The following is a 25,558-nucleotide window of genomic DNA, read 5'->3' on the forward strand; positions in this document are numbered from 1 at the left end:
CTTTCAAAATGAAGGTAGATTTAACACATTTAAAAAGGCATTCTGCCGAAGTTCCGGTCTCTGGTCATAAGTAAGATTTCGTCGGACTAGAATTGTTGTGTTGTACAGTCATGAATGAGATTTCATTAGAGAGTAGAATAGTGTTGTGCAATGATGAGATATTATCTTTGTCGTCGTATATTCATCTTGAAGATGTACGTCAAATGCAGAAAGTTGTGTGGCAGTACAAGGTAAGCCCAGTTCCACCAGGAAGAACAATATTAAATTTAGTGGATAAGTTTAATAATACAGGTTCTGTGACTGACAGGAAAAGAAAACAAAGACATCATGTATTTACAAAGAAAAAGTTGATGAAATAGAAGCCTCATTGAAATGTACTGTAGTCCTCGAAAATCTCCTTTCTGCACATGTATATCTTCCAAATGAATATATGGTGACACAGAGAATATCCCATCATTTTGCAACACTGTAGTACTCTCAAATGAAATCTCCTCACAACTGCACAACACAACTGTCCTACTCCGACAAAATCTCACTCACGACTGGATGCAGGTGAGAAGAGCGCCACACTTTCATGGAGGGAAATGTCAGAGATTGCATGGGACTCAGGCAGCAAACTAACCAAACAACGCTTCAGAACCTTTAAACTGCTCGTTCTGTAGTCTAATATTAAGAGGATCTGTTTGGTACTAATAAGTACTGTATTATCAAATGTTGAAATAAGATGAAGCTGCTGACTCTACAAGTATATTGAAGTGAATGGTGATTTTTACACTTGAATAATACTTACTTATGGCTTTTAAGAAACCTGGAGGTTCATTGCCGCTCTCACATAAGCCGGCCATCAGTCCCTATCTTGAGCAAGATTAATCCAAACATTAGTATCAAGATTAAATAGGATGTAACACATCAATATTTTCTTTCATATATAATTCAATGCTTAAGCCATATTGACGGAATAAATAATTAATCATATTTTGATATATGTTATTAACACGAGGCTTAGCTGAACATTTTCCAACATGAATTGTAAAAGATTAATCCAGTCTCTACCATCATATCCCACCTCCCTCAAATCCATTGTAACATTATCCTCCCATCTATGTCTCGGCCTCTCCAAACGTCTTTTTTCCTCCGGCCTCCCAACTAACACTCTATATGCATTTCTGGATTCGCCCATACATACTACATGCCCTGCCCATCTCAAACGTCGAGATTTAATGGTCCTAATTATGTCAATTGAAGAATAAAATGCATGCAGTTCTACATTGTGTAACTTTCTCCATTCTCCTGTAACTTCATCCCTCTTAGTCCCAAATATTTTCTTAAGTACCTTATTCTCAAATACCCTTAACCTTTGTTCCTCTCTCAAAGTGAGAGTCCAAGTTTCACAACCATACAGAAGAACTGGTAAGATAACTGTTTTATAAATTCTAACTTTTAGCTTTTTTGAGAGCAGACTGGATGATAAAAAGCTTCTTAACTGTATAATAAGATGCATTTTCCATATTTATTCTGTGTTTAATTTCCTTCCGAGTATCATTTATATTTGTTACTGTTGCTCCAAGATATTTGAATTTTTCCACCTCTTCAAAGGATAAATTTCCAATTTTTATATGCCCATATTCTTAGATAATAAAATGTTAAATTATTATTATATTCACGTTGTGAAATATATGTTTCCCTTATTAATTTTGGTACAAAATAAAAGTAAAAATATCATTTGTCCACAGAAAAAATTAAGAAAATAAAAACACAACTCATATTTTATTTATATATATGTATTTTTTTCTTTACTGTCTACCTTTTTTACTTTGCACACATTCACACACAAATGTCCAGAATTAGAAATAAAAAAATGTTTATAGCAACAATATTAATCTTTACATTATATTTAAATATTTGAAGTACAATACATTTCATACGTGCGTTTGTTTCTTTGACCATTTTCTGTTATCAAGAGTTTGGGAGCATTATCTGTTAAAATTATATTATTGTTAATAAAAAACTGTATATTACCATTCAATAGGCTATTAATAATATTACACAACACATTCATACAACTATATAAAATATATATAAATACACTTAACTAGAGCAATAGTATATATTATGTTTATAGGCTTTGTTTTTGCCTTTATTTGCTTACTTTTGCATATGAAGAACAATATATCTTCATTAAAAACAAAAAGAGAAAATTGAGGTTATAAATTCATAATTCTATAAATCGGTCACTTTAAAATGCACATTAACCACATCTTCAGATAAGTATATAAAGAGCATGTTAAAATAATAAAACATAAATAATTATATTTTGCTTTAAAAATAAATAGTTGGATTTGGAACAACTGATGAATTAGAAAATAGTTCTTCAGATCTGAAATGCATAGTAATTTTACATTTGTTATTACTATAACATAATGAGATTCTGATTCTTTGTGAAAAAAATGACTTCGATTTGGCCATACTGTTACCGATCTAGACGAAAATCAAGGTACAGTACCATTCTGTTGATTTGGTGTACTAATGCCTAGTGACTTTAAGAAGGCCTAAATGATGACGTGACACATTTATTCTGTCTTTCTAATTGTATGCTGTTGGTTGGAGAAACAGAGACCTTAGCCACGACATTTAAAATGTATCTACTCAAATCTTACATTTTTTATTCATCAGTACCCGTAAAATAATTAAAATAAGGATTATAAAAATTATTAATTACCAGTATAAATAAAAACAAATCATTAACCGGTACCTGTCATTTACGTTTTGAAATGTAATGTCGACAAAGAATTTTTTTTTTGTCGGTAATGAAATATGGAACTGGATCCCTTGTTCTCTAAAGTCTTGTGTATATATCTCGTGCTAGAATAGGTATTTTATCGGCGAAATAACTGAATAGTGTTACGTTATACTACCAACTACCTGATGCTAAATGAAAGTAGATAAAAATTAATAACAATTTTCAGTATTAGTTACATTACTCATATTATGCATAATGCGTACTATGAAAGATGATATGTTAAACGCTATACTTTTATGTATATGTGTATGTGTATGTGTGTCTAATGCCTGCCCATTTAACTCTACACAATTCGGGTTCTACATTTCCCGTTTTAAATTTGAATATGGTAAAATACCGGTATCCAATATGTAGAATTTTATATCACTCTTTATCCTTCTGATATTGACAATATAGGGCCTAGAATTTCTGATATATAGCCTTCCTATAGTGGTTAATATGCATTTCTAATTTAATTTCATCCAAGAGATTAATATTAGTTAGCAGTGTGAAGAATCCGAAAGACGTGGCATAATTTTCATAGACAATTAATTAAAAATAAAATTTTTTATTTCATAAGTGTTAAAACTCGTAAGAAAGTCCTTGTCATTTCAGACACATATTGCTTGCAATGAAGTTATAGAGCATTATGGAGTCATAATTAATATGTCTGTATACTTCAGGACAATTTTTCCATGAACTGTTAGATTGAATAATACTTTACTCTGATTCCTAGATGTTACTTTATTTCTTTTCAACATTTTTTTCCGTTGTGTGTTATATAAGGCATTATCTTTACATTACCCCTGTCATTTCTCTTTCTAGATGTAAATTTTTATACTGTCAACTCAGTGCATTCTAATGAAATACTAAACTCTGTGCAATATAAAATACCGATACAGTTAATGTCAACATTGCTAGTGTTATATGTTAATAAAATGTTCAACGTGAACAAAAGTCACCTAATGTATGTACCTATATTATATAAAGGAAGTTTTTCTTCTGAAGTTGACATCAGTTACCAAGTATTTAGTGAAAATTAATCAATGACATTTGTGTATATTTTATTTTATTTTTTTAGAATATTTACGTTATATTATCAGAAAAGTGATAAATTCGTTATAATTGTCTAAATGAAACATTCAGAATTAAATTTATTTCACTTTGTTTTTTAGAGTCGAATTATAATGTATAAGAAACAAGATTTTGTTATTTTATTTATGGTCAATTCATTCTTTTACGGTCATATTTTTGGTTAATTTGATTTGTTGTGTTATCCTCAATTTTCTCCCACATAATTATATTACATTTTAAAACTATTATCTGTCATACCAGAGCGATATATACAACTTCAACCAGCTTTTGAAAACAAATAATCTAACCCTGCATTCAAACTGTCAAAATTATCCTTGCCATTATTCAGAATGCCTGAATATGTTCTCTTATTGTTCAGCTTGATCATAAGATTTAAGAAGTCGTGTTATTTCTGATTAAAAAAGCATCCAGTTAACTATTAACCAGAAGTTGACTTTAATACTTGAACACTTCTGCTGTTAAAACTATCTGGTTCACTTTAGTATATTTATAAATAAATTTATCAAAATGGAAGGCCAATGCATTCTTGCTCATTTAAGATGCGACAAACAGAAAGTAAGAGTCTCCAATGGGAAATGTGAAGTGAAAACCTATTTTCTTTCGATATCTTTCCCATCATTTATGTTGTATAATGAATAAAGCACCTTGAGCTACCGGTAACAGAAATGTGACTTGAAAATAAGTTCTCTGGAAGTGAGGTACATTCTAAATGCTTATATTTGTAGTTGTCAAATTAAATCAATAAGAAGAATGTTTGCACATCATCTTCTCACATGTTCATATTGTTTCGTGAATTTATCAAAATACACAGAAAACTTGCCAAGCTCGTTAAAACTAACGTGGGCAGAGGCGAAGTGTCAATGTAGACAAACTGAGCAACAACAACTTTTCTCCAATTTTATCACAGTTTTCCACAGTAATGTAGTACCGGTTTTTTAATTTACAAATTTTATGTGCTGTGTGAGCTATATAATTTTCTATACTTGGACTAATAAATTGGTTCATTCTATTGTTGTAAATGATCTTTACTTTATGTCACTTCATGATGCTAATTGTTGAAATTGAACTGTTGAGAGAGAGTAGCACGCTTTTTTTTTTATATGGTATAGACAGAAGGGAAATATTGTCCCTTCAGAAGAGGCTTCTTTTAATGGTGCGTTAATGGCGCTGCAAACGTGCGTTAGTAGCGCTTTGAACACACATCAGTAGCGCTGCTAATTGATGACTGTTGGGCCACCAATTCCCTACACTGTCACGATAGTGTACAGGCTTAATTATAAAAATATGTCACGATAGAATAATATAGAATGACGATAATAATAATAATAATAATGATATAATAATAATAATAATAATAATAATAATAATAATAATATAATTATAGTCTACTAAATTGCTGGACTAGTGCGAATTACGAATATATTATTTATGTAGTCAAATAAAATAACACATCTAAAATAATGTACTGAATAAAATATTAACAAAGAGATGAAAAATTAGCTGATCTCAGGTTCGAACCTGGTTCAATTACACCACGGCTTTGACTTTGCCATTACCCTACAGACATCTATTTCTAGTATATTGGTTGAATTACTCGCACGCGCTATGATTGGTTTCTACCACAACATGTTAGAGACTGTCGGACATTGTCTAGTTTCAAAAATAAATTAAAATTGCACTTTTTGAATTAGATTCCTTTCAGTTATAAGCCCTTTTCTCTGCCATAGTTTTGTAAAAATACAGGATATATATTTCTTTTTCCTTCCTTTGTTCTCTTTATCAGTCAATGAAATTATTATCATAGACTTTTTATCGTAAATTTTATTTAATTTTCGTATTTCTTATCTTTTTTATTATTATTTTATTACAGTCCATTTTGATATATTCTTCCTTAAGTTTTTCCATATTAACCATTTGTACTAAATGAGTTGCTTTCACTATATTCCATGTATTTTACTTTCTTTTTTTTCTATTTATGGTATTACTTTCATGTTGTTTAGTGTCGATTTTATTATGCTATTATTATTATTATTATTATTATTATTATTATTATTATTATTATTATTATTATTATTATTATTAAAGTAAAAAGTAAAGTAAAGGTATCCCCGTAACATGCCATGAAGGCACTTGGGGGGCATGGAGGTAGAGCCCCATGCTTTCCATGACCTCAGCACTAGAATGAGGTGGTGTGGTCGGCAGGCACCACGCTCTGACCACCTTTTACCCCTGGTACTCAATTTTATAGGAGGCTGAGTGAACCTCGGGGCCGTTCTGAAAGTTTGGCAACGAGAAAAAATCCTGTCACCACCTGGGATCGAACTCCGGACCTTTCAGTCCGTAGCCAGCTGCTCTACCAACTGAGCTACATTATTATTATTATTATTATTATTATTATTATTATTATTATTATTATTATTATTATTATTATTTTTTTTTTTTTTGTAATATGTTAGTATTCTGTTCTTTAACTGCTTGTATACTTTGTGACCTGGTAGAGTGTAAGAGAAGGCCCTATGGCCTTAACTCTGCCAGTATAAATAAAGAATTATTATTGTTGTTGTTATTATTATTATTATTATTATTATTATTATTATTATTATATTTAATTTTGTATTCTTAAAAAGTAAACAAAAATATGTTTTATGTTATATCGTTTCTCATTTGCGTAATTTTAAATTAATATTTTTATTGTCCTGATGTAAATCATCAAACAAGGTCCTCGATTCTGTCTTTCCAAAACTAATGGATGGATTCAAACTCTTCTTCTATTTTTACGTCTATTCTTTCTCCATATGAGCAAATTTGCCAAAAGTATATCTCCTTCTACATCCATGTTCACTGGAAGACTGAAAAATTCTCTACAAAAATTTAGCAGTGCCACTAACACGCCACTGAAAATTGGCCTCGTCTGAAGGACCCATAACTTTTACCTCAGCTTTCTTCTTGTTGATGTGAAAAATGCTTCAGCATACCTTACAAAATGTAACCTAAATAAGTACATATAAATAAATATTTAATAATCTTCAAACCATATATTTTACAAATTCTCTTGCACTTATACAGTTAACCATATAAGTACTAATTAATGACAGTGAAAAAAAAAATCATCTACTGACACATGCAGTAATATTTACTGGCGTCAGATACATTAGTGCATTGTTTTATGAAACTTCTTTAAAAAGGGTTTCTTTTGAAGAGGAAAGTTAAATATATTTTTAATACATAAGAACTTTACTGTAAGGTTTAGAAACAGACTCTATACTAATTTCAATTTTTAATATATAGTTAATATAGACCTAGAGTTTCTGCATATTGATACCAATGTCTTACAGGATTTGTACAAGCATTGTAATATTAATATATTCAACTATGAACTCGCTGTCAAACTTGGCATTATTCACTGTCACTAGTCCCAAGGAATGAGTTTCTCAGCCATGCATTGTATAGTGTAATATAAAGTGACATTGTCTCTCATTGTATCAGTTTCTTTTACATATGATTTTATCTCGTTTATAATAAGATAATTAATATTTACATATTAACATTTTAAAATAGAGTTCAACTCATCATCATTCATTCAGTGTTATTCTTGCCCTAATATGTGGGGTACGGTACTTTTTGTTGCTGTACAGCTATTCTGCATTATATTTAATGCTGGAGATCTAGACCTATTCGTAAAATTGGAGAAGAAATGTAGTGTAGTTGCTTTTTAGAGGATGTACTTTTTACCTGTACTCATGTTTCATTTATGTGCTTTGAAACTACATGCTATATTTTTCAGTCAGCCTATGAAATAAATTGAAATGATACGTTTTGTATACAAGAACATTTCTGCCATTTATATAGAACAAAGAAAGACTCTCACTTTTCATAATCATTAATGCGAAAATGATGTAAGACGTGTAGCCTAGTCTCTCCCAAGCTTCCAATAACAGATTGGTCAAATAAAAAATATCTCTTGAAATTGTTTACAATACTTGTACAGTGTTTTAATACTAATATTGATGTAACAAAAAAAATTATAATTTTTAAAAGCTTTTCCTTCCATTCTCCATTAGGTTTGTTAGAAGAGTGTATTTGCTACACTCTTTCAATTTAGAGTGTAGACAATTCCAAATGCTCTAATTGGATCGTTCTTCTTCACTGTTGAAATAAAACATTAAGTCGTGTTAATAATGATGGCAGAGATTTCTTTACCAGTCACTGATATCTAACTAACACTTGATTGGGATATTACTTACACATTTGTAACAATATAAACAGAGCAGTTTGCAGGAGTTATTCACGATAAATAAAACAGTTGTATTCAGACATACACACATCCTGGCTATTTACAATATACAATCATTTATAGAACAAATTTTTACTTTTAGATTTCTTTTCAATATTATAGTTCTCAAGTTTCAAAACTCCTCCCCCCACCCCCATTCTTTTCCAACCGATTAAGTTGGATTTATAACCTAATTATTTCCCTTCTCAGATACATTGATATATCTGCATATTCAGATCGTGTACCCTTTCACTGATACATGATTCTGTATTACCAAGGCCTTCTGGTCTATGGAATCTATTCTCATTATATTGTCTGCAGAGGGACCTGATTTTACCTATTTATAGGCTACCTACATACTTGTTTTAAACTTATTGACAAAAACACTTTTCTTTTATAATTCTCATTTTATTCACACACAAAATCTAACATCACTCTCCATGGTTAGGTTATGTTACTTTACTCCTTACTTTACTTCCTAAATAAATATTGTTCTCTCTCCTTCTTCTTTCTCTTCTTGTTTTAATAAATGAGTGGCCTGTTTTCCCCAAACGTAGTTCGCAATAAGTTGCATGTTTCAGTAGTATAACCCATTCATAATATTCATATGTTTTAATTGAAACGACATAACATGGTCCCAGCCTTTTCTGTAATAACACAGTAAACAGAATGTAGGATTTTAGGCCCATTACAATAAATTTCTCTGGCTAATTTATGCAGTGAGTTGACATTATACAAGATGTTAGGATCATAGTTTTCTACTGAATACCATTACAATGGGTTATTCTATGGCTGATAGATTTTCCAAGTTCGGATGAATATCTACATAATGATTTACAAATTGAGACTGGGCATATCCACTTAGTTTTTTAATACTGGTTTATGGGCTGACTTCAAACCGAAATTATATTAATGTGATTCAACATAATGTGATTCATTTACCAGTGTACAATACACATTCTTATCTCTGTGTTTTGTTATTTATTTGTAAGTACCGATAGTAATTTTTATAACACTATAGCTATAAAATATCTGAAGTTATATTATATGGTGTGACATGCAATTCTGTTATAAGTTTAGTTTAGTATTAATTAGATTTTATGAATGTTGTAGACGTAGATATTAATGCAATTCTAACATATCTTAAGAAAACTGCTCAACCAGCTTAAGTGGGGTAATTGTGCGATTAAAATTGTGTTTTATACAAAGAAGAAATATATTTTATATAGTATTACTTATGAAAAAAGATCAATACCGGTAATTGAATTTTTATAACAGTACCACTTTTTAACTAAAAGAAAAAAACCTTTAAACGGAAATTAGGTATTATTTAAGTCCTAGTAAATAGAGCTACAATGTAAATGCACTTTACTTAAACTTTACTGTCCATTCTATATTTGCTCCAAGTCTCATGATGTCAAGTAATTTGCATGATTACTACTTAATTTGTATCACCATAGAACATATTTTGTATTTATTTATTTAATATGTGCCGGTATGTATTTATAATACTATACAGCATGGGTAGGTATTGAAACAAGCTAATTAGCCTATCCTTGAAGCACAGTAAAAGATTGTTTCATAAATATGTTAATTATTATAAAGTTATACAAGCAATATAATTACAGTTTATTACTCACCTACCTTTAATCAGGTTGTAGAAAATATGAATCTAATGTTTCTACATTTAGTATACCTAGCGTTAAATAATAATAATAATAAAAAGAAATTAATATCTCAGTGATCATTCTGAATACTATCTCTTTTCCAGTTATAAACATTATGAAAAATCTTGTAATTTGTTATGGCATTCGGATTGCATGTTATTGTATGGCTGTGTTTATTTTCTTCCCATTAAACTAGAATATAGTCTATGTAATGCTTTGAATCACATTATGGTGTATCTATGTAAACAAAAGTTGATGAGAACTGATTTCGATGATGCATGACATTTTAAATATATATATATATCTTCCACTTAATGGTATACATTTTTAAGTACAACTTACATTATATATAACATATTTCTCATCTATTATACTCCACACCAGTTCTACAATTTATCTTCACCCTTAATTTATTTCTTCTATACAGTATTCATTTTTACAAAGAAGGATAGTCAATAGGAAAAATTTAATTTTAATGTGAATGCATCCATGAGTGTCAGATATAAACATAAAGAAGATGCGGCCTAAATAATTTCTCCAAATTCGTAGTGAAAAATGTGTAATTATAATTCGGTTTGGAACAACTGGATAATACCCACAGCAGAGCAATGTCGATAGTCGACGTTACTCGCTGGCCACTTGTCACCAGGCCGTACCGAGCCGTGCCAAACAAAACACAATCGAAATGGTGGTAAAATTCGCGACTATATTCTTAAATAATTCACTGCATTAGTCAGTGCAAGACTTCTGGCTTCTGTTGCATTCAAACAATTATAAAATACGATAATTTGGTCCAGGGAGCATCCGTTTTTGATGCAAAGATAATTTGTCTGGCTTGTTTCTTAAATAAAATTACGAAATAGCGTTCCTGTGCTTAACATTTAATAAAAAAAAGAAATATAGCAAAACTGTTTTGTCTCGAGACTCTCATCTAAGTCACGTAATCTACTTCAATATATTTACGCAAATATACCTTGTAGCTAACAGTGGTGCTATCTCTCAGTAATCTTCAGAACGAAGGAGGCAGAGAGAGAAAAGAAACAAATTTCTCCCTCCAACGACGCCACACACCAACGTCGTGTTGTTATGTTGGCGAGATTGTGTATTTACTTAAATTTGGTGCTAAACGTAACGGCACGGTTCAAAGATACCGTGGGATTTCTCCAGTTTAGCGTTCGGTTTAATTGAATTCGTTATGATATATATTAAAAATAAATAGTACATTTTGTAATCTCTGAACTGATACTTTTTATTTCGTGTGGGGGAGAAAAAAAATTGAAATTTTAATATCTTACGCTCATGGATAAGTACATGCACTTTGGAGGAAATTATTTTATTGTTCATGCTTGCTTGACTTTAACAATACTTGGAAGTGAAATCACAACATGCATATTACAATGGTCCAGCAATGAGAAGTTTACCCATGTACACAAGTTTCTTGTTGTGAGTGGTATATGCCAAGTACATAGAAATGACTTCAAATGATTTGACATTGTGACCAAAATATTTTTTCGCTCACCCTACTGTATATTAGAGCACCACATACAAAGGGAAATGTTGCGCTCATTTCATCGGATAATGTGGAATAAATTACGTTGAGTTGAATGGGGAAAAAATACTTTCTCCACAGCCTTATATACCATTTACTAAAAACGGAACATTTGTAACTTATCCATGCATGCTGTTTGATGTAAATATCTATGTAAATGGTGACTATATACCTTGGGTATGTAGAGTGAATAAATTGACATATAACACTCACTATTTCCAGATTAAGAATTTTATTATTGTTTTTAAATTATTTTTTATTCAGTTTTTGTTTTTTCTGGAAGAAAGTTGCAGCTTCGTAGGTACATTATTTATAAAAAAAATAAATTGTAATATGGAATGATCCTTCATTTACACTTATAGTTATGGAATAAATTAATAACAAAAGCTCTTCTTCATTATAATAATATTATACACGTGAAACAGACATGGCTTTCATTGTTAGAATTAAAGCAAATAATAAGATATATTATTTGAAACGCCCTGTGTTATATGTTACTGCACATTTATTGTTAAATCCTAACAAAACTATTTTCTTTACTTATATCTTCCACTTTGTTATGACTAAACTGTCCACCATGCTCGAAGTTGACTTAATTGTATATTGTCACTTCAAGTAAGTTTAATTTAATACGTTCATAAGCTTCCTTTGCTATGAAAAATAGATAAAGTATATGAACATTAATGCAAAATACTACTAGACAGTTTTATGTCAGTCATATTATTAAATAATTTTAAATAAATTCACACACAGTAATGAATTTGTATTATTAAAACAAGTCATATTGAATGAATACATAATAATTAATTTTATTGTAAACATCTATTTAATTAATTTGAAATATTTAATTTTTTAGATGAAGTTTATATGTACTATGTGAAATTTTAATCTATAAAATTGCCGAATAATGCTACTCTTAAGTTATTTTATTTTCAAACTTTCTCTGAGTAGCCTATTACAAGAAGTGACAATTTTGTTCCTTTGTAATTCCAATATAAAAACTTACAGAAGCAACATGTTTGAGAGATTTATGGTTTCCTACAACCTACAAATGCATTTTTAAAAGTGCAAACTGAGCTTTATTTGAGCACAGAAATTGGATTTGAAAAGAATAAGAACATGGTTCTCTACGTTGAACTTCAAGTTTTATGAGAGAAAATTTTATAAAATATTTAAAAATATTTCTAACAAGTCTAAGATGTTGATGATTATGATGACCATATTGTTGTTGTTTAGTCAACTGTCCGAAGACAGGTCTGAACCTCACAAGTGATACCAAGAAGGCACCACTTATGAGGCTACTAGGCCAGAAGATAATGGGATAAAGTGGCCAGTTCCTTTCCCCCTCCATTGCATACATCGCCGACTAGCTACATATTATATTACACTAGTCAGACTTCAGATGCATACAAACAATTGTTCTTCCTCTGACACATATCGTCAAGTGAGATATAATGAAATAATGATGATTAGGGGCGGATGTTGATGAAAAGTCATCATCTTATTTTTCACATTAGGACGATGCCTGTTTTAATATAGAAATCCTTTCTATGTTAATGTCAACTTAAAAACATAATTTCTTATATTTAATTTTTTGTGCATTTTTTGGTGTTTTTGAACTAATAGGTCATTTTTATGTTTTTCGGCATTTTTTGGTCATTTTTAATACTTTGAAGAACTTTTAGATCATTGGGAATGCGATTTACTTTCTTCTTTCCGCTAGGTCTGTTAAATCATTTTCTAACCAAATAGGTCAGTAGTAATTACCAACTGAATAAATAAATAACAGTGAAGTTTGAGTTTTATAGTTTGGAACAGACTCTAAAGTCTATCCCTCATTCTACTGAAGGCTTCACTTCACACAGCGAAAGTAATATAAAATGCTTGACAGCAGCTTAGTTTAAGTGAGGGTTTTGACCGCTACTTTTGTCGGTACGAGGATGTCTTTAGAGTTTATGTTTGGAAGGGGGAAAATTTTCACCGTGTCCTGGACAGGACGTGGTTCGGAAGGGATGTCTACTGTAGTAGACAGTATTTTTAACACAAAGATTGCAAGAATGCACGCTGTGCCCACAATTTGTTTTGTCATTCACACTCCCTCATCTGGAAGATGTGGTAACAAAAGTGAAGCGCGGAAGTAGGAGGAGACAGAGAATGAAGGTACTGACATGGACCACTCCTGATTGAAACACATTGTAAACCCTCATTAAAAAAATATAGTTTTTCCTTAAAACCTTCATTTTGTTGCATTTCTTTTCCTTCGCTTTAGACAAATTCCAGGAAGTTGCCTCCTCTTTCCGAGATTTGCAGGGCAGTCATTGAAACAAGGTGACTAATTTTTAAGAAGTTGTGGTGCGAGTACGGTGAATAATATTTAAATGTCATTTTCTTTTAATTTCATGTAATTTTTCCATTAGTTTAAGGGCATTTTAATGACCATTTTAAGTAGAGTTTTAGGTCATGAACATCCGCCCCCTAATGATGATGGTAACAATATACAAATGAAAAGAAAACATAATGATTTTCGTCCTAAAATGATCCATCTTCTCCGAAATATTATATTTGTTGCTTTTAAAAAGAACACAAAGCAAATATTACAAAACCAGTGGTACCGTAGTTATTTTCATGTAAAAGTCTGGTGAGAGTGGAATTCTGGTATTCTAACATGAAACAGATAATTGAAATTGCCTGGGTATGTTGTTTTGTACAAAGTGACATATTAAAGTTGCTTATCTTATTCGTAATAATACATTATTTTCTTATTCATACCATTCCAAAATCTTCTCTTCTTCCGCAATGAGTTTCAGATACTCTTGTAGTAAAAGCAAAGTAATTAATGACATAAACTTTCTTGTAAACAAAGTATTCGGTACTTAGTCAGCACATTACTAAAATACACTCTCCACCACGCATATTTGAGAAAAGTCCCTTCACGTTACGTTTAACAGAAGTCATTGAACTGTACATAATATATTTTCACAGATGTGTTGCATTATAAAAATTAAACATGGCTACCACAAATAATATGAAAGTCATTCGTAAGTTGAAGGCTGAATAACCATAATGGTTTTTATTCTTTATATCACTGAATTATTGAAGTGTCCTCGTGTATTTGAAAGAATACAGGATGGAAATCATAGTAGCTTTGGAGTATTACAATATATGATTCTCTGATTTATGAATATTTCGAGCACCTGCTGTAATATAATAAGTCAGAAGAATTTTTAAAATTCCATTTATTAATAATAGCTACTATTTTGCTTTGCATGCGAATTGAATAGTTGGGGCTTTTTTTCTCCGTGCAAGTGCATGATATTATGTTGTAGTCTCGGTTCTTACACTGTCACTTGCCAGGAGCCAGCATGCAGGAACTATGTAGACAACCGTAAGAATCACAATGTACTGTACTTTCGAAAAGCTCATGTGTTGCTTCTGTAAGAAAAAAGGTATCATTTGTCACATGATAAAAATCTAAGTTTAAATACTTTTTACCAAAGACAGGATATGGAATAATTAGTTGTACATGTTGATTTTGACTATTTTAACTCAATTTACTAACACTCCTAGAGTCATTACACAATTATTACAAATGAAACATTTACAATCAATTGGGATAACATTTTACCAGTCAGAGTACTTTGTGTCACTTCCTAATTTCGTGAAGTTTCGTCTGTTCACAATATTTTGTACAATTAATAGAAAGTTACCCGGTTGAGGTTTTTTCCGAGGTTTTCCCTCAACCCAATACGAGCAAATGCTGGGTAACTTTCGGTGCAGGACCCCGGACTCATTTCACCGGCATTATCACCTTCATTTCATTCAGACGCTAAATAACCTAGATGTTGATACAGCGTCGTAAAATAACCCAATAAAATAAAAATAAAAAAAAAAAACTAAAGACGAAATTAGGAAGTGGTACAGAGTTACTCTGACTACAGATGTTACCTCAATTGATTATATCCCAATAATGAAGGGGACTTTTTCTTTTTTGCCAAACTGTGACAGTAATATTAAATAATATGAAAACAATAACAACTCACACTTCAGATATTTTTTTAAGTAAAATTATCTCGACGGTTCCAGAAATATAATGCTATAATTTAATATTATTTATTTATTTTTTGTTATTAAATTTAAGTACAATCAATCCTAATCACAAAATTAGTTTCAACGAACATGACCCCTTTGTTTTAGTCTCCATTTGATCTCTCTGTCCATGCACGATGAGAGTTAGACCTATTGATTCCCTTATTCATTCATTTTCAACGTATGTACTAATTACACAAATGTAAGAGATTTCATAGCTCATTAGGTAAATTTGTACTACTGTTCTGTTATGACACTTCTAAGTATATGAAGGCTATTTCAGACACTCGGAAAGACTTCAGAGTAGTTTAGATTTTGTATTTCATTTACGCACTAATCTAATTTTTCCCTCAATATACCACGGAATATTTAAACAAAATTGCATAATTGGAATTTTACAAATAATTGGTGAAAGGTAGTTCGTAATAACTTATCATGATATAAAATTGTATACTGGATTAGGAAAATAATTTTAACAATTTTAAAGTAGGAGGGGTGTTGACAGTGATTCTTCAGAATTCTTTAAATACCGGTAACTTATTATATGCTTATAGTTTAGTTATAAAACATAACCAAGATTAATGTTTTGTGCAGTATTTAAAAGAATTAATAACATTTCCAGCTCGTATATATTTATAGTTAAACCATTGATTTCGTTTATCAGGTATAAATAACCTGGTATTTTCTAGTAATGTGATTAGTGATTGGTTTATTACATTGCAAATTAGAAATATTTTGTAATAACATGGGCAGGGAGATCCATTATTTAATTCGTATATTTGGATAAGTTTTTCAGAATTGTGGCTTAAGTTTTTATATAAGGCATTTTAAAGTGAGTGCTATGGAACAGAAAAGAAAATTTATATCACTCTGAAAGTAAAGATACCAATTCGGCAAGGGATGTATGAAAAGTTAGGCTGCAAAGTGCTATAAAACACCTAATGATTATATAAAGCACTTAAAATCACCAGAAATGTGCTAAGTTTTCAATCTCTGTAAACCCTGATCTAACGGGCTAGATTACAGTGGTACTGCATTTGAGAGGGGGGAAAATTTCATTGTACCTCAAAAATAATTTTTCTTGCATACAGCCACATTTTTAAATGAGCAATTCCTTTCACTTTAACCTCTATTGTTAAAAAAAATGTATTTGATTACAAGGAAGATCCTTCTACAACATCGTGGATCTCTATTTCCATTATATCAGGGTTTAGCAGCATACCTATTTCTTTCTAACATTGATGACAATGTTTATATTTATTTTAATCTGTGGCACTATGACATCAGTAACATTGTAGAAAAATTTTTGACATTTAAATATTTACTTGCCAAAACAATTATTTAACATAATTACAACTTTCCAGTTACCTACATATACACAAATTGTCTCTTATAATTTCTCTAAATTCTCATTAGTTAATTTTATTCATACAAGGCTGATGACGTATGGAGACAATGCTTAAAAATAATTTTATTGTACACTCATGCTGAACGTAGGTATTAAAATTGACTTGTTTTGAAGGAAAACTAAGTTGTACGTATGCACTTAGCATTTTTAAATGAAGGTAGTTGTGTTATTTTTTTTCAGTTCTGCTTCATCCTTCACTGCCGTTTTTGATAATCTAATAATATTTATGGATATATTGTGGTAAATTTTTTGTCGTTATAATTATAATATTAAGCAACTCGTTAATTATTTTTATTTTCAGTTTTCATTAAGTATGTGTCAAATTTTCGCTTTTACAAACCTAAGTACCGTACTTGAATCATGATAATAGTGTTATGGCCAGTTTGTCCAAGTAATGTTTAATTTTGCTTAACGAATGTTAAATTAACAGTCTGTTTATTTTTAACGCTTTGTTAATGTATTTTCCATTTGTTCAACATAATTTTGTTTAAGATAACCAACACTTAACTATAACGTCTGTTAGCACTATTTTAACTACTCAACAGCAGTTGGTAATGATTCTACACATGTAAGACAATTTTTGATGGCTAAAATTAATCTTTAAATTCTATATTATAGAGTGAGTCATGAAACTTGCATAAAATGACAACAAACAGTTGACAAATGAAAGTTGTAGGTGACGTGCTGAATAATAATTACAAAGTAAGGTTATATTTCCTCATTGCTATTATGGATACGAAATACGAAAGAAATAAAATAACACTGATGTATTTAAACAGTCTAAAGTATTTTTTAAATGTTATATTACCAGTCATATGCTAAACATTCCCTACAGAGAGACACAAAATATTAATTTCGCAACTTCTGTTCGAACAGCTGTGGAGACATCGGCCATATTTAACTAACTGTTAAATGAGTTAACCACTCGAAATCCTACATTTAAAATTAACAAACTGTTAATCTGTTAAACCAAACTCGTGTTGAAAACATACAATTTTATTAATAAACAAACTGTTTAGAATTTAACAGTCGTTAAATTTTCTAACAATACTTGGAAAAACCGGCCATTTGAATAACATTTCAAAAAATTTTATTTACCCAAGATTTTCTGAAGCAGAACTGAATGATGTAATTAGATCAGTAGTTGTTCTGTAACAACCACATCCTCAGATTTATTTAAGTTGTTATTCATCGATCACTTTAACATTCCTATCACCTTGTCCCACAAGTGTGCATCACATTTCTTAACCAGAATCTCATATCCATTAGAATGAGCGCATTTGCTCACGAAGTAAGAAAGCAAAGCAACACTTTTTTATTATTGAAGCTTTCGTGATTCATCAACACTGATCATTAAGTGCCAACACTGTCAACATCTAGGAAACATGCATTGTTTGGGGAGGGCAATGAAATTGAGGTTAGGTAATGTACACAAAGTTACACAGATTCATTCATTATGTACATATCCCATCACACAGCATAGGAGAGCACCCAACAGTAACAGCTTTCGACTAAGTCCAACTTGAATTCTGATAACATAAATCACAACCCAGCCTTATCACTTGTGGGTATCAAGTCGATACGAAGATCTGTTGCAATACAATCCACCTCATTGCTTCAACAACAGTTAGTTTCCCAGTCTGTGTGATCATATTCATCACTGCTTCCTCACTGTGAGGATTCTTATTCACACACTTCAGCTAGATATAATCCAGTTCATAATTAAATTTTTCTGCTACTTTGACACACGAGTCAGAGTCGCATAGACAAAGCATTTTTACTTATGTGCATTGGTCGTTTAGTACTCAAATTTTTATATAATTACGGTAGGCCTACATATGGTAGGTTACGTTATAATGAGAAAATCTTCTTCTATTGAAATTCTATGAAAGAATAAGGTATCATATTTAGTTGTTAAAGATTCAATCGAGAATTAACTTTATATTCAACCAGTTAGCCTACATTACTCATTCGAAATACATTTTATATCATGTAAAGAAAATTTATAATGTACTCTTGAGATTTTATACATGTGAAAATTTAAAATGCCACGCTGTTTCTGAGTACCAAATAACCAACACTTGTTAGATGCAAACCCCTTTATAGACTCCAAAAGGGTATCTAAGATTAAAAAAAAAAAAATGAAATAACTGCCTATTCAGATCCCTTTAGAATAGTTTGAAGGCAAGGTAGCAAGAAAAAAGTACACAACATTAATTTGAAACTGTCAAAAATGGAAGGAAGTCCAGCTAGTATTGAACGCTAAGAAGACCAGTTGATATCAGTTGAAGAATCTCATATAAGTTGTAGCCTCATAATAGAATGTGAAGTATCTATATTATTTAATCTGCTGTAGCAATACAAAACAAAACTTAATGTATATGTATATGTACAATAATGGATAAAATGTTGGGAAAGTTTCTGATGAATGGATTTGAAATTCATAATATTTTTAGTATGTAATTTGGTAATAAAAAACTATGTATAACTTTATAACTTACAAACTATTGTTTTCAAGACATATTTATTTTATTGACCAGTTTACATTCAAAACATCCATCAATAGTTACGTATGTGATGAATTCAATTACAGGGGGACAGCTTCCGTAAGACTCTTCATACAACAACGGGTCTCATTAGTATAGGTTCTATTAAGTTGCCAGAGATCATTTCTTGTTTTCAAGAAAGATAATGAAGTCTTTCTTTCAGGCTAACTTTTAATTGGCATAATAATATTTCACAGCTATGTTACTTTGGAAATAGCAACAAGAACTGTGATTATAACAGATCATCGCTCTCTTTAGAGATAAATGACCAATGAAATATCACAAGACCTTCAGTTGAGTGGGAGGCATCTCACTTTACTGAGTAATACCACGTTGCCAACCTGCTAAAACTGTTTTTAAGATTAGGACTAAATTATCACATGAACTTGGTAACGTAATTTCTATATAAGATATATATGAACATTCCAAGCAGTTTATCTTATTCAGAAATCTTGGTTTCATTGCCAAGATAGATATCTAAGAATATAAGTACATAAAAGACAAAACAAATTACAATGAAGGGAACTCTTTCATCCTATAAGCTTCAAGTAGAAAGATTGTGGAAGATTCAAAAGCTTTTTTGTAGACAGAGTGGTAGAGTATATCTGTATTTGTATGTATAAATAGATATAAATACACATAAACACACATAATTCCCTAAATATGTATGCAGTAGCATATTCTATCATTCACATATTTTTCAGACTAACCTGTCTTCACTGTTCTTGAAAACAATATTAAAAATTATGAATTCTTTATGGCTGCGTTACGTTTAAGTACCAAGATCATTAGAAAATTTAGCCAGTATCTTTCAGTAGTCCTGCTGTGACCTTGTGGAATCTGTAGACCTTGCAGCATTGTACAGATTCTTGGTAGCAGTTGTGAACCACTATGAAATACTATATGTTAAAACCCAGCCTGCATCAGACTTTATATCCTACTCTTTTATGTCTTTAATACTTTTCTGTTGTCGTTTGCCTTTGTTATTGTTGTAACTGGCAAAATTGGACAAATGTTGTGACATGTGATCGCATTGTTGTCAAGTTGTTGAAGTGGTTACTGAGTGAATGTAGCTAAGGGAGGTGGTTAGCAGTTGCAGCTGCCATTTTGAGGCCCCGCCGGCTGTTCAGTGAGTCGAGTTCCCTTAGAACCAGCATTCATAAGGTTGGGGTCTGAGTCTAGGCTCTCTGACATCTTGTCGCATATGATGTCTACCAGTCGCTCAAATACTGCCTGTGAAAGAGACAGAAATATTTTATTATATCACTGAGTTAGGTTAGGGTGGATTAGGATGACCCTTTGCACGTCGGCCACACTGAGGTCTATTGTGCACCCCGAAGTGTATGGGATGAATGAGAATGAGGGTGTACCAGCCCACTGGTCACATGTGACCCTTCATCTGCTCACCCAATGGGGACCCCTTAACCCCCCTCCCCCCGCTCTAAGTTTACACCGCCAAGGTGACCAAGCAGCACAGGATTCATTCCAACGGCCCTTCCAAGGTGTCGAAGAGCCCTTGGAAGTGCTCTTAAGGAATGAATCCTGGCTGAGATATTGCGGAAGGCTGGGAACTCAGGAACAGTTGTAGAAAGGACGCCCCCTCCCGTAAGCGGATGAAGACATGCGTCTTGACCTGAATATGGCTATTGAATGAGATGAGAAAGATGAATGATATGATATAAAAATCTAAATTCTTTTTCTACACTGGAAGGAAAGGGAAATGGACTGTGACAATGAAAATTCCAAACTAGCATTTACCTAAGTTACTGTGGAAAACCACGGAAAAACCACAGTCAAGTTGGTCGGTTCGGGAATCGAACCACGGACCTCCCGAATGCGAGTCCCACGCAATACGCATGAGCCAACTCGCTCGGTATTACTGAGTTAATATTATAAATGAATATAACGCGTTAAACATCTCATTTATTAAATTTGTATTTACACCATACATATTAACACTTTATTAGCAAACGACTAAGGCATTGGGTGTTCACACAAGAGACCAGATTCAAATTCTAGTGTGACTTAGTGGAGTTCATGTGGATGGATTAAGATACATAATGTTGAGGCAAGTTTTCTCAGGTGTCTAATCCAATACTTTTCCCATCAGTTATGAGTCGCCTTTGGCTATCTAGTAGCTGTAGATATCATGTTTTCCATTGGATCCTAAATATGTGGGCTGACGACAATGTTCTGAATTTTTTTTCCATCTGATATCATTTTCTCAGAAAATATGAGTATTTCTTAGAACTTAATGAAAATATTTATACACATTATCTTATTTATCTTTATGTGACTTTTTTCTTAAGTATTTTGTCTACAAAGTATGTATATTTATGTATGTTTCTATCTACTCTTCTTAAGAATGTGATCTTAGTGCAAGAATTTTAAATTTTATTTTAGAAATAGTAGAGTTCTATTTTTGTGAATGACCGATATGTATAATCTGTGTAATCAGAATCTTAAATTTTAATTCAGAAAAGATAGATATGTTTGGCGAACAATGTAAAATTATATGACGTCATTTTCAAGTATTTCTATCAAAACGGAACTGTCCTCGAACATGAGCTTTGCTCTTTCGGAGTACTTTCATGTAGCGTTTTTTTTAATCCTATAAGTTATTATTAAATAAATATAAATCTAAATCTACAACATTCCGCTTTTTCAGGACGTATGGCAACCCTATGTTCATGTCTTTTTTATACATACCGATACTAAGGTTTCTTCAACAAATATTCATTCCCAAAGTAATATTCTTGTGTCTTTGTGTCTATAATACTGAAATTTCTTCAACAAAGATTTATTTAGGAAACACTTATGTGTAATAGAAAATCATGTTACCTTAACATTAATGTTTTCCTTGGCTGATGTCTCAAAGAACTCAATGCCAAGCTGCTCAGCAAGCTGCTTTCCTCGCTCATAGCTGATCACTCGTTCATCTTCCATGTCGCATTTGTTCCCTACTAGAATCACTTGCGCATTGTCCCATGAGTAAGTTTTAATCTGGGTTACCCTAAAAATTAATAAAACCATTATTTAACATTATGGATATTAAAGTATTTAATAAATGTTTATGTGATATAAAAACATTTTTTATGTTACTTGTAGCTAATACCGGTAATGTGCAAACATGTTGCAATTTCTGATAAATTCATTGTAATAAACCTTACATATTTTACCAGTTTGTAATAAATAGAACGGTATGTAAACGAACGCATTATTGAAAAACTTGGTACTGAAATGAGTATGATGTTGTTGAAATATTATTAATTTGACAAGCTTAGCTTGGAAATTGAAATTTATATTTGCTTATTCATTAGATGTTGTTTACCTAAATTTTACATTAATAGATTATGATGTGATTGTGGTACAAACTTCTGTAGAAACATTTTGTGTTGAGCAAATGTGTACCATTTTTATTGAGTTCGACCACCATGGATTGACTCGAATTTGTCCTGGACTCAACACGTAACCTTTCTCTCTGGAAAACTGTGCAAATTATGTTATGCTTTTAGAATTCTTACGAAAAGCATATCTCTTACAACTTTGAAAGTAGTTTACTATGTTCATGTACATTCCATTCTTTCGTATGGTGTAATGCTTTGGGGCATGTCCTCTGAAGCTATAAAAATATTTAAACTTCAAAAGAAAATAATAAAAATAATAAAACAAGTTCCTATATGCACTGCAAGTAAAGAAATTTTTCAAGAATTAAATATTTTACCACTCCCCTGCATCTACATCCTAGAAACTGTTTGCTTTATACATAAGAATCTTAACTATTTTAAAAGGAACTCTGAAACTCACAACCATAACACAAGAACTGCCAATAATTTGCATATAAACTGTCATACTGTTACAAAAAGTCTCAACAGTACTTCTCATACAGGTATCTTATTATATAACAAGATACCTGGGGATATTAAACATTTAAATTATGAAGGTTTCAAAACCAGGGTAAAATTTATTCTGCTCCATCCATGCAGTTCAAAATCACTGATTTCTTGCATTAAAGCTATAAAGAAAAATACCTACCTTCATTACTGTTGCACATATTTTTTTTTCTCCAAACAATATTAATAATAATGTAGGACTATCTTGTTAATTAATTTATTTAATGTCTTGTAAACGGAAAATGTATTATATATATTGTTATTTATTGTATCTTTTGGTAGCTTTACTATTCTTTGAAAACTTAAGAGTGTTAAAATTAAAATCATACTAGAAATCAAATAATTAAATTCATACCGTACTATAAATCTTATTTGTGTGTGTATGTGTGTGTCTGTGTGTGTATTTTTTGCGTTTGTATTTTGTGTTTGTATCTAATGACGAACCTATAATCTGTAATAGATTGTACAGGGAATGAATAAATACAATACAATACAATAGTAATTCAGTACTAGAGCACTAGACTTATTGGCCTAGCGGTCCGGTTTCAAATCCTGCTCTACTCCAAATTTATAACTTGTCTTGGGAAAGCCCGTCGTCCAGACAACACAGAGGTTTTCTCTGGGTACTCCGGTTCCCCTGTGACAACAATTTTCCGTCATTATCATCCATTGCAAGTGTAGTGTGGACCCACCTCCTGTGGTGCATTCTGGATAGTCTCTGACGAGCTGCTTGGTTTACATTTCTCGGTAGCAGCTGATGTAAAGTACCCGTATGCTCATTTATCAACATCTTTTCCTACAGTAAATATGAGGTGCGCTCATACTACAAAACTTAATAAACCAATTACTAATATAGCAAAAATTATTCCTAGATTTTCGAATGCTTCCTTTTTCCCTTTTTCATGGCAAATGATACTAATGACATCTAAGAGTCGCTCATAAAGTCGGGGCTAAGAAAGTCAAGTTAAGGGCTCTTTCATTGAATAAATAAAAATATTATTGAATTTTGTTAATAGGCCTATATTTATTTTGTAACAGACTTCAACAAACAGGATACCGGTACCCTTCTCTCCTGTTTCATTTTGTTCACGATTATATATCTAGCCTTCGAAATGCTGTGAAATAATTTCATCACCAGCAATAGATGGAATCCAAACTGAATCTCTTTTGAATAACCATACATATTTTTCACAACTTTTACCTTTTACTATAATAAACTTTTCATGAATTTGGAACAAGGGTAAAAGAAAAAACTGACAAATTTTCTGGCTACTTGATTGTTTATATTTATATATTAAAATCGCACCAGTTCAGATGAATCAGTTGTTAAATTATTTCTAGGTAATATTTGCAATTACTATGGACACATGGTACACATGAGAGAAAGGGATGTGTAAGTGTAAAAATGTTTTGAGTTAAGAATAAATTTTAAGGTTAGGTATTTTCTTGCATAGATGGAAATGTACAGATTACATCGATGAACATATTGTTCATTCATTGTTAGTTTTTATTATGGGAAGGAACTACTTTCATGCTGTCTTGGAAACTGTTATACCATAGGTTCCAGACTAGTTGTGAGGTGTTACAACAACACAAATATGTATTTAAATCAGTGTCTACAGTTTTAGAGAACTATTTTAAAATACGGTACAGTATTTAAAAATGATACTAAGCTTTAATCAAGAGTTGAAGATTTGATATGTTACGAAGAATGTTATTTCTTACTTCAATATGGGTAGGCATTTTATAATATAGGAGATCATAAAATAGAACATGCAGAAGTACATTTTCAGGAGTTGATCACAGTTATGAACTAATGGGATTTTGTATTGTGATTCCATAAATAATAATTGTTGTATGGCCAGGAGTAAGAAGAAATAATTCCTTTCTTTTGTCTCATATTGCTAGGAAAATTAAATTCGTACCGGTATGGCTTAGATTAATTGATCAGTGTAATCATCCACTGAACTACAATAATCAATTAATGTTGTCTGTTGCTATGGTATAAGAAAAATTGATTTATCTAAAAGCTCAGAGCAATCTATTTTTTCTTTGTTTTGGTATTGTTGATGAATCATTACAGTAGGTAGGCCTACTCTTATTTTATCAGTTATTGCAAAAACGATATGGGTAACAGCATGAAACTAACATATTCATACAAGAGATTTCTCAAATTTGAATGAATTCAGTTTTAAACCATCTATGTAGCCTCTCCATCCTATTATATTTGTCCCATTGACAATTCACTTTTGTCTGTTGAAC

At 31.3% G+C, this 25,558-nt stretch overlaps 1 protein-coding gene across 6 annotated transcripts in view; it reads right to left on the reverse strand.

The window, feature by feature from the left end:
• Positions 1–2,752: 2,752 nt before the first annotated feature.
• Positions 2,753–25,558, reverse strand: part of Rab3 (RAS oncogene family member Rab3) — a 436,095-nt gene continuing 413,289 nt past the window's right edge. For all 6 annotated transcript variants that reach the window (XM_069818901.1, XM_069818900.1, XM_069818898.1 and 3 more), the window contains 2 exons: positions 22,245–22,416; positions 2,753–20,636 (listed from right to left, as the gene is read on the reverse strand). In XM_069818901.1, coding sequence (XP_069675002.1) covers positions 20,490–20,636; positions 22,245–22,416 — 319 coding nt within the window. In that variant the 3' untranslated portion in view covers positions 2,753–20,489. The remainder of the gene's footprint in view (positions 20,637–22,244; positions 22,417–25,558) is intronic.

The sequence above is a fragment of the Periplaneta americana genome, chromosome 2 (genome assembly GCF_040183065.1).
Source record: "Periplaneta americana isolate PAMFEO1 chromosome 2, P.americana_PAMFEO1_priV1, whole genome shotgun sequence".
In the NCBI taxonomy this organism is placed as follows: domain Eukaryota; kingdom Metazoa; phylum Arthropoda; class Insecta; order Blattodea; family Blattidae; genus Periplaneta; species Periplaneta americana.